This window comes from Pteropus medius, unplaced genomic scaffold (assembly GCF_902729225.1).
Source record: "Pteropus medius unplaced genomic scaffold, Ma_sr-lr_union100, whole genome shotgun sequence".
NCBI classification, from domain to species: Eukaryota; Metazoa; Chordata; class Mammalia; order Chiroptera; family Pteropodidae; genus Pteropus; species Pteropus medius.
Window position 1 is genome coordinate 45,998,034 of NW_024349800.1, and position 17,316 is coordinate 46,015,349.

Consider the following 17,316-nt stretch of genomic DNA (forward strand, 5'->3'; position numbering starts at 1 on the left):
TTTTGTAAATAGCATTTTTTTCTAGTTTAACGACCTTAGCCTTTTAATTTGAGCATTCAGTCCATTTACATTCATTGTAGTTTTTGGTACATTGGATTTATTTTTGTTTATTCTACCTTATTTTGTCTTGTTTTCTTTCTTTACATTGATTATTTTCTCTCATTTTTTCCTTTTACTAGTTTAGAAATTATACCCTCTACTTCTCTTTTCTTATCAGTTACAATGAACTTTTAATGTGTACTTAACTTATCACAAGATAATACAAGAACCTTAGAACACTCTTAACTTTGATAAGACAAAACAACCTAGAAACTATGGTTGTTATATAGTTTAGTTCTGACTTATGCTTATTTTTTACCCCACAAAAATTGGTGTTATGTTTTATATAGTCAGTATTCGTTCTGCTTTTCCAAAAATTTAAAAATTTTCTTTGCTTATCTTTATTCTTTCATCTCTGATTCTCTCCTTCTTTCTGCTTAAAGTACATCGTTTAAGATTTCCTTTAGTAAGGCTCTGTTGGTGGGGGAAAAATCTGTCAGTTTTACCTACAAATGTTTTGGGTTTTTTTTTTTTTTTCGCTTCTGTTTTAAAAAGATATTTGTACTGGAGTATCATTATAGGTCAACAGTTATTATTTTCAGCACATCGAAGATATTCCATGGTCCTGTTTTCTAGTTGCTATTGAGAAATGAACTTCATTTCTTTGAAGATGATTTTTCTATTTTCTTTGGTTGCCTTTAATATGTCTTTGTCTTACTATATGCTGAGAATGGATACTGAAATGAATGTGGTATGGATTTCTTATTGTTTATACTGCTTGGAATTTATTGGATAACCCGAACTTCAAGGTTGCTGTCTTCAGTTCTTTAAATTTTCAGTTATTATCTTTTCTAATATTGCTGCTACTCTATCTCTCCTCTCCTTCTGAAACTCAAATACATAACAGTAATAATAACAGCTACATAATTCTTATAGCTAACAGTTTCATGGCACTAAGTACTATTGTAAATGTTTTACATTAAATAATTTAATCCTCATTACAACCTCATGAAGTAGGTACTGTTATTTTCCCCATTTTACAAATAAAGAATATTAAGCAGAAAAAAGTTAAACACCTGCCAAAGATCACAGAGATTCTAATTGGTAAAATCCAGAGGTGAACCCTGATAATCTGATACCTGAGTCCCAACTATAATGCTCTGGAGCTCTATTGCTTTTTGCTATTCTTCAGAGTTCATTATTGCCCTTTGATGCTTAAGTTTTTTGTTCTTTGTGGATTTGTTTTTTTTGGCTCTGTCCAAGTATTTGAGTCACTTTACATAGCTCTGGTTGTCAACTGAATTTGACACCTTAGCAATCAACTTGCAGTAGTCACAACAAAATTTAAAAGCAGTTTTTTGTTTTTTTTTATGTAGTTACACAGGTGCTGCTACATTCTCAGTAACCACTTTGTCAATGAGAATATAATCCTTATAAGTTGTAGACATCCATTTCTTCAGTCCAGACTTTGGGCAGCTGAGGTCAGGATATTTTCAGACTATGATTCTTGTTTCAAGAATTCATGTCCTGTTTTTGGTTCTTTAAATAATGGGTTTGTTGACCTTCCAGGAGTGGTACAAATACTATGTTTAAATTGCTGATCTAACTTCATGTTTTAAATATTGTTTAAGAGGGCTAGTTTACTCAGACTAAGAAACTTTATGATATTCTTCAAAACGTCTTCAAACCTAAGTGGGAAATCCATGTTTGTTTTTGTGTTTATAACTTGTTTCTTATCTTAAGTAATTCATACTTATTAGAGAAAATAAAAAAACAAAAATCACCCTATTATATTACCTATAGAGGGTTACACTATGTTGGTGTAAATCCTTACAATACTTTTTCTAAGCATTTTACATATAACATATTATTCCATACACATTGTTTTATAACACTAACATTTTTCTAATGTCCCCATATATTTTTCTACATTTTTAATGTTTCTTTTTGTTTCATTAATGGATATTTTATAATTTATTAGAGCCAACTCCCTATCTTTGGACACTGGATTTCTTTCCGAATGTTTGTAATTATAAACAGCATCATGATAAACAGCTTTGTATCTGTACTTTTGTATATATTCATGAATATTTCTTTAGGATAAGTTTTTAAAAGAGTAATAACTGAGGTCAAAGAGGGTAAAAATGTCTAAAGGTTTTAAACATATATTGCTAACTTGTCTTTTAAGAAGTAGCAACAAGTCATCCTTCCATTGGCAGAGTACAAGAGTACTTTTTCCTACCCCCATCTTTATTATCAATAGTGGATATCATCATTTTTAAAACATGCCACTTTGATGAGGGATCTATATTTTGTTGTTTCAGTTTTCATTTATTGATTTTAATTAACATTATACTTTACAGTTGACCACAGATTTGAACTGCACAGGTCTATTTACATGTAGATTTTTTCATTAAATACTGTAAATGTATTTTCCTTATATTTTTTTTAATAACATTTTATTTTCTTTAGCTTACTTTATTGTAAGAATACAGTATGTAATACATATAACATACAAAATATAGGTTAATCAACTTTTCATTATTGGTAAAGCTCCTAGTCAACAGTAGACTATCAGTAGTTAAGGTTTTAGAGAGTCAAAAGTTATACACAGATTTTTGCAGTCAATCATACTGGCATTTTTCAGTTCTCAGGATCAGCCAACTCTTTCTCACCTCTACACTTCTGTGCTTGCTCTTTTCTGTGTAGGGAGTCAGCACCCCTAACCTTCACATTGTTCAAGGGCTAACTGCACTTGAAAAGTGGACAGATTCTAAAGAGTAGGTATGAGAGACACTCTGGATATGAATGGAAGGAAATGTTTTCAATTTTGAATTAATACTAGAGAGAGAAGAATGTAATGCAACAAACGGTAGTATAATAGTAGATAAATTCAAGACCTCAGTCAATTGTCATTAAATTTATAGCCAAGGAAGCAGACATTGTGTACACTTAAATGAATGGACAATAACTGTTAAAAAACTGAACTGGAAGTTTTCAGGATTTATTTAAGCACATTGTAGAGTCATAAAGACCAGTATGTCATACCATTGCTCGTTCATTTTTAACTTGTTGGTCCTCTATCTTAGTAAATGACACCCTCATTCACCCCATCATTAAATGCCGCAGTCCAGCCACGACAGGATCCAGGGGGCCCCGAAGGTGGGCAAGGCGTCGGCGCGGGAGACAGTCGACTACACAGCTCAGAGGCGGTGTGACACTGTTCCGTTTTATTGTGATTTGAGTACAACTTTTATACTTTTTATTTGGCATTTGATTATACTTTGTTGTTAAGGTAGCAGGGAGTTAAATTTCTGTGGTTAGGCGGAGCAGAAAATCTTATAGAGTATATTATTATTAATGTTCATGATTAACTAGTACATTTTTCTCTCAATCATTAGAACAGAACTACTTGATGGAACAATCTAAACTTTTAATTCTTATATCTATTACGTAAGATACAGTTTGATTTAAGTAAAGGTGATAGATAGATGTATTCATAACAGCAAGCATTGGCTTGTGGGCAGACATTGTTCTTCTTTCTGCCTAAAGAAATCTTTTAAATGCTATTTGATTTATGCTATATCTAAAGTTCAAGCTGAACCTTTCTCATAGCTGTTCAAAAGTTTCCTTGGTGCAATAATGAGGAAAATATTTATAAAAATCAGTTTTACAAAGCTGCTTTCATAAGCTAAGTTTCTGTTCCTTTGTTTTTAAGCACCAAGGAGATCCTGACCTAGCCAGCCTTTCTATGAAACTTAAACTACTACAAGGCACATGAATTCTATCTTTATTCACTATATGTATACTATCTTTATTATAAGCTTCTGTATAAGGCAAAGGAAGATCAGGTAATCTTTTCATACTATTAGCCCCCCTAGGTGGATACCAGAGTTTTCTATTTATCCACTAGGCCACAAAAGGAAGCCCTTCTATAGTAGGCACAGGCTTATGAGTAAATTTCTTATCCTTTACTAATTTTTCTACTAACTGCGTGGGAACAGGAGTATAAACTGGTTCTAGTAATTCAGCTTTTTATAATTTATTCATAATATCTTTAAGAGGCGCGTCAAAAGGAATTTCCCTTAATAATTGTTCAAATAAAGGATTTACGCATTCTGGACACGTCAGGGTGACTAGAGCTGATTCCATACGCGGGGAATTTACTATGTTTTCCTCAGAGCCAATTTTGAGGAAATCCATTTGTATAGCGTTTACACTTACTAGAATTTGTGCTACCCAAATTCCCCCTATTAATAGGATCATTTCTAAGAAAGTAATTATCCCTAAACACATGCCACGTCCTCGTTCTTGAAGATGCATTCCTTGAAGCCTCTGTCCCCATCTCCGGACCTTGTCACGCAGTAGGGTAGAAAGAGGACGCGGCAATTAAAGTCAGGAACTTGAATGTCACCGTTGACTCCTCCCCTTTACTCATCCCTTGAGTTCCATCCAGTCTTGCTTGATCTACTCTCACATAGGGCTTGAATGCCTTTCTCTTCATCTTCAGTGCTACTACTCTTTTTCAAGTTACTGTTATCTCTCATGTGGACAAGTATAAACACTTCTTAACTGGTTTTACAATGCAAGAGCTAAAGTGATCTTTTTAAATATGAACACCATTATGCCTCTTCCAATGTAGAGCCTTTCAGTGGCTTCCCACTGTATTTAGAATAAGATCTAAATTCTTTACCATCTCTTGTTCACCTCCCAGCCTCACCTCATGCCACTCTTCCACTTGCAGTCAATCATACTGGCATTTTTCAGTTCTCAGGATCAGCCGACTCTTTCTCACCTCTACACTTCTGTGCTTGCTCTTTTCTGACTGGAAAGTTCTTCCTTGGCACTTTCAAGGCTGGTTCCATCCATCCTTCAGACCTCAGCTTAAATGTAACCTTTCTAGATTCCTTGACTACCACATTACTCTTTATTATAATATCCTATTTATTTTTTCCTAACATTTATCACAAATATGTCATTATGCTATTTGTTTTTAATGCTATTTATTTTTCACTTATTTATTTTTAAAGGAGTGAATAAATGAAAGAATAAAGGAATGCAAAAACCAAATGTGATACCATTTCCCACCCGCTAGGATGGCTATAATAAAAAAGACAATAAAAACTGTTGACAAGGATGTGGAGAAATTGGAAACATCATACACTACTCTCATTAATGTAAAATGGTGTTGCTGCTTTGAAAGCAGTCTGTTGGTTCTTCAAATGGTTAAACATAGAAATATTATATGATCTAGCATTTTACTCCTAGGCATATACCCAAATGAAAGCATATGTCCACACAAACTCTTATACAATAGTGTTCATAGCAGCATTATTCATAATAGCCAAAAAATGGAAACAGTCTAAATGGTGATCAGATGGAGAATGGATAAATAAACTTTGATATACCCATACAATGGAATATTATTTGGCAATAAAAAGTAATGAACTACCAATACATGCTTCGACATGGATAAACCTTGAAAATATTATGTTAAATGAAAGAAACCAGTCACAAAGGACCACATATTATAACTCCATTTATATGAAATATCTAGAATAGGCAAGTCTATGGAGACAGAAAGATTAATAGTTGCCTAGCGCTTGAGTTCATGGAGGTTAGGTGTGACAGCCAAGAAGTACAGATTATAAAGTTTTGAAAATGTTCTAAAATTGATTGTAGTGATAAATACACAACTCTGAGAATATACTAAAAGCTATTGAATGTACACTTTAAATGAGTGAATTGCAAGGTATATAAATTATATTTCAATAGAGCTGTTAAAAAAGCTAAGTGAATGACCTTATGTAGACAATGAATACCATCCAATGTCTAATTTATTTTAGTAGTTACCAAAATATTGAGCTTTAGTTTTAACATATTTCTGCTCAAATATTCTTTTGGCCACTTATTACATTACTATGGGAAGTTACTTTGTTTCTCTAAGCATCGGTTACTCCTCTGTAAATTGAGGATGATAATCATGTCATAGGTGAGGGTTAAATGACATAATATGTGTAAAACACTTAGCAGAGTGGTTGGCGCATGGTAAACGCTCCACTATGTATCATGATAAAAAGCACTCAACAAACTGGGAATAGAAGAGCATTTCCTCTTTCTTATAATGGACATATGTAGTAAGTAGAATAATGGCCCCCCAAAGATGTCTACATTCTAATACTCAGAACCTGTGACTATGTTATGTTACATGGCAAAGGAGAATTATAATGGCAGATGGAATCTTTGCTCTCTTGGGTTAACAAAGCCCTTAAATATGATATAAAAAGTACAAATTTAAAATAAATAAATGGTAAATTGAACTTTACGACAATCTAAAACTATCGAAGACATTAACTCAATGAAAAGGTAAACTACAAACTGGGAGAAAATAGTCACAATACATATATCTGACAAACAATTTGTCTCTGTAATACTTAAAGAATTCTAAATCTTTTTTGGCCAATAAGCACAGTAAGGTGCCCAACATCATTAGTCACAATGGAAGTGTAAATTATAACCACAATAAGATATCACTGCAGCCTCCCTACAATAACCACATCTAAAAAAACTGATAATACCAGATATTGGAAGGGATGTGGACTAACCAGAACTCTAATACACAAAGACAACTATTGGATTGGATAGTTTCTTATAAAGTTAAACATTTACTTACCAGTTGACCCATCAATTCCACTCCTATGGAGAAAACTTAAAATTACCCATAATCCTACTCCCAGAGGTAAACACTGTTAATATTTTGGTAGCTATCTTTGAAGTTTTTTCTCTGTGAACATACATTTACATATAGGTCTGATTAAAGATTTAAAAATCCAGCTGACAGCACAGCCCGTGATCTCACTTCAAAGAAGCACACTTCACAAGTTGGGAAACACTGCTGTTAGTCCCATAGAAAACTTGAAATGTAGAAATTTATTTAGGGGAAAACTTAGATATCCCTTTATGTCAGATAAGTTAATGTCAGAATGTTCTTTGGAAATAAGAGTTACGTAACTTAAGTTTGTAGTCATTTGTGCAACAATAGGGGAAGGAGTATGCAAGAATGTTATTCTCAAGAGAAATGTTGGGAGATTTGTCCATTCCCAGAGCTTAGTGTAAACTGGCTTCCCGGAGTTTGTGACCACAAGTTTTGAATGTGCACGTGCCAGTGGGAGCCTATGGCTCTTTGTATTCAAGAGACAAACGTGCATTGTCAGTGGAGTGGACTGATAGTGGTGATCCATCTCCTCTGTGCTAATCTTGCCCAGGACCCCAGTGACCGAGAGTATGAACTTGCTAGAAGTCCACTGGGATCCAAGATATGGACAGTAAGCAGGACTTTGACTACAGTAGTATTATGCTTTAACCAACCAAACCGGCTCATTTCATTGCGTGTTTCTCTCTCTCTCTCTCTCTCTCTCTCTCTCTCTCTCTCTCTCTCTCTCTCTCTCTCTCTCTACTCTCTCTCTCTCTCCTCCACCTTTCTCCTCTCTGATGCAATCTCAAAGTGTGCAAATTAAATGTCCAAAACACTTTGCTTCATTTTAAGCTATAGAATAAATACACCAACAGCAATAGAATTCATATGATGAGAACAAATCAGAAACATATGAGTAATTCCTTTCCTAATATAAACTTCTAGCTCGTGCATCTTTAAGTCTCAAGTTTTACTTCTTTCTCTGGCTACTCTACTTATACTCATCTTTCCTTTCTGAATAGGTAAACTTCTGTCCAAACCATTCTTACTATGTTTTGAAAAAAAAAGGAACGTGTCATTGTTTGCACTTCCCTTACATCCTGTGGCCATAGAACAGGAAGACCTCAGATCTACATGACACCAGGCCTCACTGTGAAACAGAAAACAAATAAAAAGAAACTTTATTTTAAAAGTGTCTTTTGATCCACCAAGAAGAGGACAACTGTATTGTTCAGCCAGGTACTATGGAGAGAGAGAATGGGGTTTTAAGTGGGTTTTGGAACCAATATTAAAATTTGGGTTTACATTCATTTAAAACCTGTGTCTGAAAGACATAAAAGCTTTAACTGAAGGCTGTGATTTTACGTGTCTGGCTGGATTTGCTTGCAGGGAAACTTTTCAGGGTGGTTTGTCTGGCCTGGGGGGTTTCATTAGGTTCCTTGGGATTGATATTTAAATATACATTAAGTCAGAGGGGTGCATTTTTTTTTACTGTGAAACAAAATGAGAGAAAAGACTTTGAAAATACTTTTTGGGTTTATAGGAAGGAAAGCTACTTTAGTTCCTAAAACCGTTGTTAGAATTGCAGAAGGTAACCTGAAAAGACCTGAGGAAACCACTCAGTGCATCCACTCCCCTGAATTACTGGTGAGAAACCTGATATCTGGAAAGAGAATGGAAAGAACCCAGCATTTACAGAACGCCTGTTGTTGATAGGATCTTTACATACTTTATCTCAATCAATCCTTCTACCCCTGTTTAGAGGAATGGAAAATGTAGTGAAGAGAGGTTAACTGACATGCTTCAGGTCAGGCAGCTAATTGTCTAGGATGGAACCAGTCTCCTGTCATTGTTCTCTTAACAGTTCAGCACACTTCTGTAATACTGTATTAGTCTACTCAGGCTTTCAAAGCAAATGCCACAGACTGGTGGCTTAACCAACAGAAAGTTATTTTCTCACAGTTCTGCAGGCTAAAAGTCCAAGATCAAAGTGTCCACAGGTTTGGTTTCTCCCGAGGCTGCTCTCCTTGGCTTGCAGATGTCTTACTTCTTACTGGATCCTTACATGTCTCCCCTTAACTGGCATCTCTGGAGTCTCTGTGTGTACAGATTTCATTGTCTTGTTGAGGACACCAGTTAGAGTGGATTAGGGCCCACCTTCACATCCTCGTTTTAACCTGATTATCTCTTTAAAGGCCCTGTCTCTAAATACAGTCATGTCATGAAGGGGTTAGGACTTCGACATATGGATTTGGGAGACCACAGTTCTGCCCACGACACAAACATTAACAATAATATTTGAGATTTCTGGAGTCTGTTGGAGATCTAAGAACATTTAGTCTAAGCCTTTTTACTAGAAACGAAGACAGTTAGAACCCACCAATCATCTCTGTCCCAACCACTTTCCTGTTTAATCTTCACAACAGTTCTGGAAGGTAGGTGTTATTCATTTCGGTGTTTCAGAGAAAGGAAGCCAAACTCAGTAAGGGAAGAGTACCTATCTAATAAACTATGGAGTGAGGATTTGAATTCAAGATTGTGATGCCAAAACTCACACACACTTTTCACTCCGTGTGCTGCCTCTTTGCTCACATTATAGGACTTTTCCTTCATTTTATCCCTAGGTTGCAGGAATTAATCCATAGAGGTATGGAGCCTGAGGGACTTTAGGTTTTCTAGGGAGCTCATGTAACCATTTTGAAGAAAATATCCATTTTTAGAATTATACTGTAGTACTAAATATTATTTTCCAAATGTAGGAAAAGGAGTTCCATGCAATTCAATTATTCATTGGCTGCTTGCTTAAGATGGGAGATGTATTCATGGCCACAGCCACGATCCAGGGGAGCAAACTGGTCACAACCCTGTCCTTCATGCCAGTGGGTAACTGAGAGCAGATGAGCTGAGCTTCAGACTATAGGTCGATTTTATTCTTGAGAAAAATGTATAATTTGGTTCCCTCTGACTTGGTTCCCTGTTCTAGTCATAGATTTTTTCTCCGTGGGTAGGAAGAATACCACCAATATCCAAACTGAACATGAATTTTTAGCGTCTTCAGAATTGGCCGAGCGTCCTGCCTGATGATTCATGTAGCAATTTTAATTGATAACTTTGGCAGACAAAGTGACTGCGTGGCCAATTCTGGGACTAGTTTATTCTGTTTACAAGTGATTATAAGGAACTTCTTGGCTCCTTCCTCTATCTTCTTCCTCTTTTCTATGTTCTCACTTAAATTCTGACCCAGTCAGTGGCGGATCTAATTCCTCTCAGACACACCCCTTCTAGGGGGTATAGAAAAGCAGGGGAAAAAAACTATAGCAGCTGCTATTTACTGAGTCCTCTATGTACCAGTCTAGAATACTCCCACTTGTCAGTGGTAGAGCTGAAATTTAACTCAATCCTGACATCAAATTAGGCCCTTAGTCACACAGGTGCTGCCCCAATCCTGGTATTCAGGCTGATTTCCTTGTGGCTCCTTCCCTACGCTGCTTCCTCTGCCTAGAAATAACTTTTCCCCTTCACTGCCTGGTGTACTTTGATTCCTTTCAAGAACAACTCAGAAATCATCTCTTCTAGGCAGAATTAAATATCCCTCCATGGGTTTACCCTAGAACTCTGACCTTCAAATTTTTATTGTCTTCAACTCACAATAAGAGATACATCTTACATCCCTACCCAGTGCCAAGATATACAAATAATTGAAACAAAACTTTCATGAAAAATATACAATGCATTCTGGTAGTTTTAATTCTATTTCATCGTTAAAAATATACTAATTGTAACTCACTTAAGTTGATATCATTACCAGTTTGAAAAACTGCCCTAGAAGACACTCTTTCTTCCTTTGATAGCTTTTCTTGTTTCTTTCCTCTCTGAAAGTCTCAGATTCTCTGGCTCCTCACACAGATGCACCATGGCCCAGTCTTTTGGTGCCACATCCATTAGTGTCCAACGTGAAGTTCCATTTTGATCTTATTTATTTTTCCAGTGACGAAAAATTGGCCTTAAGAGCATGACTATTTGTATCTTGGCTGGGTATATCAAGTATATTTGACATTTAAACAAATCATTTTAAACAGCCCCCCTCCTTTATATAATGTTATTTTCAATAATAACCGTATAACAAAATTAACAAAAATAATGACCAGAAAAGAAACCCAGATAGAAACAATTAAAAATTTTTTTAATTGTGGTAAAATGCACAGCATAAAATTTGTCACTTTCACCATTTAAGTGTATAGTTCAGTGGTGTTATGTATATTCACATTGTTGTACAATGAATCTCCAGAACTTTCACTGCTTGCAAAATTGAAACTCTTTATCCGTGAAACAACAACTTATTTTTCCCTCCCCAAAGCTCCTGACAACTACCATTCTACTTTCTATTTCTATGAATTTGACTATTCTAGATATTTCACCTACGTGGAGACATACAGTATTAGCCCTTGTGTGACTATCTTATTTCACTTAGCATAATGCCCTTATGTTCATCTATATTGTAGTTTGTGACAGGATTACCTTCTTTATTAAGGCTGAATAATATCATATATATATATATCTATCTATCACATTTTGTTTATCCATTCATCTGTCGATTAACATTTAGGTTGCTTCTGCCTCTTGGCTCTCGTGAATAATGCTGCTATGAACATGGGTGTACAAACATCTCTTCAAGATTTTGCTTTCAATTTTTTAGATATATACCCAGAAGTGGAATTGCTGGATCATATGGTAATTCTATTTTTGATTTTTTAAAGAACCTCCATACTGTTTTCCATAACAGCTATGCCATTTTACAATCTTACCAACGGTGCATAAGAATTCCAACTTCTCCACATCCTCGCCAACCCTTGTAATATTCTGTTTTTGTTTTTGTTTTCAATAGCAGCCATTCTGTTGGGTTCAGGTGATATTCTTGTGGGCTTGATTTGCATTTCCCTAGTGATAAGCGATGTTGAGCATAGTCAAACTAGAGTAAATATTGCTGTGCAAAAAAAGGAAAAAATGTATACCTACATAATGGTCTGACACAGTAATAGACAGTAAAATCTCTTTTCAAGCCTTACCTTTTGCAGCTTTGTCAATGACTTTAGCAAATTGATTGTTTTGCATATCTGTGTTCAATAGACAGTATTGCCAGAATTGTCAATATATCTTTGCTCATAGTTGAATGAAAAACACTTTTTAAAAATTTTAATTTCAAAAAGTTTCTTTCACATGAGGCAACAGATAAAAAATAGTTATTAAAAGTCTTAAATGTAGGAATGTGTTTAGAAGAAATTCATAAATATTCTGTTTCACATTATATTCCAGAACTTGAAATATTTTGCATGCTTTTGTTTCTTTGGAATTGATGGTAGTGACTTTTAAATGTCCCTGTAGTAAAATAAATAAAACAAACTATTGCCCCACATGTAAAGCTAGAGGAGGTTGGCACTGGATATTTCTCTCCCCGGTTGGTTGGGCTCTGATAATATTTCAATAGGTGAGGCTCTGGTAAAATAAATTCCCTTGAAGGCAGGCGTTGTTAAGGAGAATAGAATGCTCTGGCTATATTCCACTCCCCTTGGTGGCAGCACAAGGGGACTTTTCTCTAATCTTCATGATGATATTCAGATAGGGTTCCTAGTGGTAAAACTCTCAGACTTGTCCGCACTGAGCCTCTAGCAATTCTTCAATTACAGTTTAGGACCTCCTACTCCCATACTGGTTACTCAGAGGTTTCTCTTCATGAGTTTCTGCTCCTTGTGGGTTTCTGCTCCAGTAAGTTGTGATTCTCTGTATCCACCTGACTGTCTCAAATTCTGGGGCTGCAGTTACCTGTAACTTCAATTCTCTGATAGATCTAAAAAGAGTTGTTGATTTCCAGTTTAATAAGTTTTTTATATAAATTATAGTGGAATACTGACTTCCTTACATGTCAGAACAAAAACCAGAAGTTAAGAAGGCTTCTTTTAAAAATAGAAATCAATAAATTAATTTTAAAATTTGTATGAAAATGCAAATAATTCTGAAAAAGAGCAAAACTGAAGGATTTATACCTCTTGATTTCAAGACTTAATATAAGGATACACTAATCAAGATAGTATGATATCGGCATAAGGACAGACATATAAATCTATGGAACAGAATAGAGTTCAGAAACAGACACAGACTCAATGTGTAAAGAATATTCTTTAAAGCAATCATGCTGGAAAAACTGGATATCCCTAAAGGAAAAAAACGAACCTCCTTATCTCACACCATTAATAAAAATCATCTCAAAAAGGATCAATGAGCTAAATGTAAAATCTTAAAGTATAAAACCTGAAGAAGAAACTTAGGTGAAAGTCTTTGTGGCTCAGGATAACAATGATTTTGTAGATAGGACACAAATAGCATGAATCAAGGAGGAGACAACCACAGATTAGGAGAAAATATTCATAATACATATATCTGGCAAAAAAAAAAAAAACACTTGAACCCAGAATCTATGAAGAACTCTTAAAAGTTTATAATAAAAAGAAAACCCAATTTGTAAAATGGACAAAAGATTTGTATAGACACTGCACAAAAGATTTATGAGTAAGCAATAAACTACATGAAAAGATGCCTGACACCATTAACTATCAAGAAAGTTTAAAATAAAACTACACAATGAGATAGTACTACCTCCTTATTGGAATGGCTAAAATTAAAAAGACAGATGATGCCAAATGCGAGTGAGGATTTGGAACAGCTGGAACTGTTGGTTTTACATGCTGGTGGATCTGTAAATGGTACAACCTCTTTGAAAAAACAGTTTGGCACCTTCAATAAAATTGACTTATCACATACCTAGAGATTCCACTTGTAAGTATTTACCCAAGAGAAATTAAAACATATGTCCACGAAGTTACTGTACATGGATACTCATAGCAGATTTATTCATAATAGCCCCAAACTGGAAACAAACCAAATGTCTATCAATAAGAGAACTGATAAGTAAACTGATTTGTTCACACAGTGGAATACTGCTCAGCCATAAAAAGGACTGAACCATGAATACATGCAAACAACAAGGCAAATCTCAGAAACATAATGGTAAGTAAAATGAGCCAGACACAAGAGTACATATTGTATTTTTCCACTTATATCAACTTCCACAACAGGCCAAACTAATTTATAGTTAAAGAAATCAGATCAGTGGTTGCTTTGGTGAGGAATAGGAGGGATGGGGCTGTAAAGGGGCACAAGGGACCTTTCTGCAATGATGGAAATATTGTAAATCTTAATTGCAGTATTATTGACTCGTGTCTGTACATTTGCCAAAGCTCCTTGCATTTTAGTGCTCGTAAATTATACCTCACCGAGGTTGATTTCAAAAAGGAATCTTTAATACTTAAATGATACAGAAAGTTCTCAAAAGTATAATAAATGAAAAAAAGTAGATATTGAACATTATGTATATTGTGTCCTTATTTGGTGTGAGAAAAAAAAAGAAAGTACAAAAGTGACAGTGGTTGCTGTCTGATAGCATCTGGTTCTGTTTGGTAATTCTGCAGAATGAGGAGCAGTTTTATAGAAAGAAGAGAACAATATTGGGATCATCTTTGACTTCTCCATTTGGAAATAATATTGCCTACTAAGATACAGAAGAGTGGAAAGCTTTTTATTCAGAACAAGTAAGTATACTAGTAATAAAATCTGCCTGGTTATATAGTGTACTACCAAATATTGATGAGATGATATTGACTAGAAAATCAATTCATGCTTTCCCCCGACCAGTTATATGTGGAATTCCCAGTAAATATTCTTCTGTGGTTCTGAGAATTCAGTTAACCATAGATAGAACAGGTCTTACACAAAGACTGACCAGGTGTACTTTAATGTATAGGTCCCCTGCCATTACATATTGAGCCATATCCTCCCAGCCAGGCAGCAGAGAGCTTATCTGTCAAGATCATGGTGAAGAAACATGGTGTAGATCCAAGTGGTAACCAAATATAACTCTTCTCACTTTAATTACTGGATGTAGACCTATGCTATCCAATGTAGTGACCACTAGCCACATGTGTCTATTTAAATGTGAATTTAAAGAAATAGAAATTAATAAAATTTAAAATTCAGTTGCACAGTCACACAAGCACATTTCAAGTGCTCAATAGCCACATGTGGCTAATGTCTACTTTATCGGACAGCACAAATATAGAACATGTTCATCATCTCAGAAAATTCTACTGTACTCTGCAGTGGTCTAGACAAAAAGTTATCCTAATAAGAATGGATACTGAGTGAATGAATGAATGAGTGAATGAATGAATAAGAAGCATTATTTTCACCTAACTACTTGATAAAAAAAGTAGTCTGCACACCATGATTAATAATAAGAACATTTCACAGTTACAGGAGTGCGTTTTTCAAATTTTAAGACATTTTTATATACGAGATTTATATGACTTTATTCAATCCTTTTCATGAGTCTTTTAAATAGAAAAAGTACCAGTGTCTTAATTTTAGTGCTGAAGAAATGTCCTCTCAAAAGGCTGGTCTTGTTACATTGCAGTGGTCTCTCGGCCTTTCTGAGGTGACATTTCTTCAGCTGTAAAATGGAGATCGTGACTAGATCCAGACTCAGAGGTCATCTCTATGGGGAGGATGTAGAAGCCAAGAAAACAGATAAGACCCCGGAGGAAGAGCGATGAGACACACTGACAGGACATGTAGACAGGGATGTGGTAACATTCCGGCTGAGGTTAGCGATGGAGATTTGTGACAGAGAAAGGCTAGCTGGAGTGAGATGCTGGGGGTCTGAGTGACTGATGCTGCCTTTTAGACCAGAGATAACTCAGGGCCTTTGAGAGGAGCACACCCACTTGGATGAGTCAAGAAAGATTTGAAAACCAGGGCAGCCTAGCTCAGGAAGAAAACTAGCACAGACAGTTTCTGAGAGTGAAAAACCAGGCAGACATTTCACCAAGCTGTCATAGACTGCTTGGGTACAGCGTGGTCTGTGTTTGGGAGTTAGAGCTTGGACAGCCAGACACGGAAATGACATAGCTTCTCCAGGGACTACAGAAGGTTAGAGGGTTTCCACTGGATACAGACAAGTGTTTTGCAGTGATACTCTTCAGAAAAGACCAAATTCTATGGGAGATAAAACGTGCTGCTCCTCTGAGTGGTGAAAGCAGAATAATGGCTAAAAAAAGTAGCTAACATGAATTGAGCTATTACTTTGTATGGGATACTATACATGGATTCTCATAACAACTTCCTAAGTTAAATACTATTCTCAACCCTGTTGTACAGATAAGGAACCAGTGGTATCCTGGAGCTGGTTCTTACTGTTTTGTGAGAACTGATAGTTGAATTTTCATGATTTTTTGTTAGCCAGTTGGCAAATGTTATTAGCTTGAACTCAACCATGGTGGGAATATTTATAACATAGAGATTGGTAAGTGCTATAAATGAGGGCTTTACACCCAGAGAGCCAGTGTGTTCAACATTTAGTAGCACAGCAATGAAATAGGCTCAAAGAGGTTTAGCAACTTGACAAAGTTACACAGATGACGACAGGTGATAGATTCTGATCTCATTACTCTAAAGGCCACTATGACCTCACTGGGGACCCTCTTATATTGAGCGATAAGATTGCTCACCTTATTTCAATACCAAAGAAAAATCATCATGCTCACCAAGGACTCTGGGGTTAGGTATGAGGGATTTTGCAGAGCTTTTCTTTAGGGCCTAGAATTCAAGTATTTGGCATCTCTATAACTCCAGATGGGTCCAAATTAAAAAAAAAAATGTATGACCCTTATGCTCTGGCAAAATGATGCTCGTATGCACATTTCATATAAACAAATAAATATGTATACTTTCCCCATCTCCTCAGTGAATTTCATAAAGGAGAATCGTCAAGTCCTCATTCAAAGGATGGGAATGACTGTTATAAAGCAAGTTGTGGATGAGCTATTTGTATGGAATGTTCTGAATTTTGAAGAAGTAAACATCATTTGCTGCAAGAAAGTGGAGCAGGACGCTGCGAGAGGGATCGTTGATATGATTCTGAAGAAGGGTTCAGAAGCCTGTAACCTTTTTCTTAAATCCCTTGAAAAGTGGAACTATCCTCTGTTTCAGGACTTGAATGGACAAAGTAAGTATCAATTTGCTTATGTCTGTTCCACAAACAGACTAAACCATGATGAAGATCTATAATCCCCATGGCAGAGCCTCTGCTCTCCTCCTTCCTATCACTGTGTGGCGGGCTTTGGTCATGCTAAGGAAAAGCCCAGGCACTCTCAGAAAAAACTCCTATTTAGATCACTTGATGGTGAAGCCAGTAAGTAACTCCAGGGTCAAGAAATAAATTTAGTATAGTCTCACTTCAAAATAGAACTGGAAAATGAAGGAGCTTAAGAAATCTATGCACTAGTGGTTCTTAATATTCTTTAGTCTGATGAGGACCATCGGTGGGCTGACGGCCCAGGTGACAACCTACTCTATGATCTAAGCACCATGGTACAGAGAGCCCGATTGACTAATGGAGCATGATTCAGCTTTTTCATGAAATAGTAATTTAGTTTTTATTTCTTTAAACTGGTAAGTTATTTCACGATAGATTT

At 35.7% G+C, this 17,316-nt stretch overlaps 1 protein-coding gene across 3 annotated transcripts in view; it reads left to right on the plus strand.

The window, feature by feature from the left end:
* Positions 1-7,843: 7,843 nt before the first annotated feature.
* Positions 7,844-17,316, plus strand: part of NLRC4 (NLR family CARD domain containing 4) — a 30,297-nt gene continuing 20,824 nt past the window's right edge. The window contains exons 1-5 of one of the 3 annotated variants that reach the window (XM_039887452.1): positions 7,900-7,972; positions 11,430-11,464; positions 13,719-13,795; positions 14,257-14,376; positions 16,587-16,847. In XM_039887452.1, coding sequence (XP_039743386.1) covers position 14,376; positions 16,587-16,847 — 262 coding nt within the window. In that variant the 5' untranslated portion in view covers positions 7,900-7,972; positions 11,430-11,464; positions 13,719-13,795; positions 14,257-14,375. Of the gene's footprint in view, positions 7,973-11,429; positions 11,465-13,718; positions 13,796-14,256; positions 14,377-16,586; positions 16,848-17,316 lie in introns of all 3 variants that reach the window. The other 2 variants (XM_039887451.1, XM_039887453.1) reach the window with 2 other exon arrangements.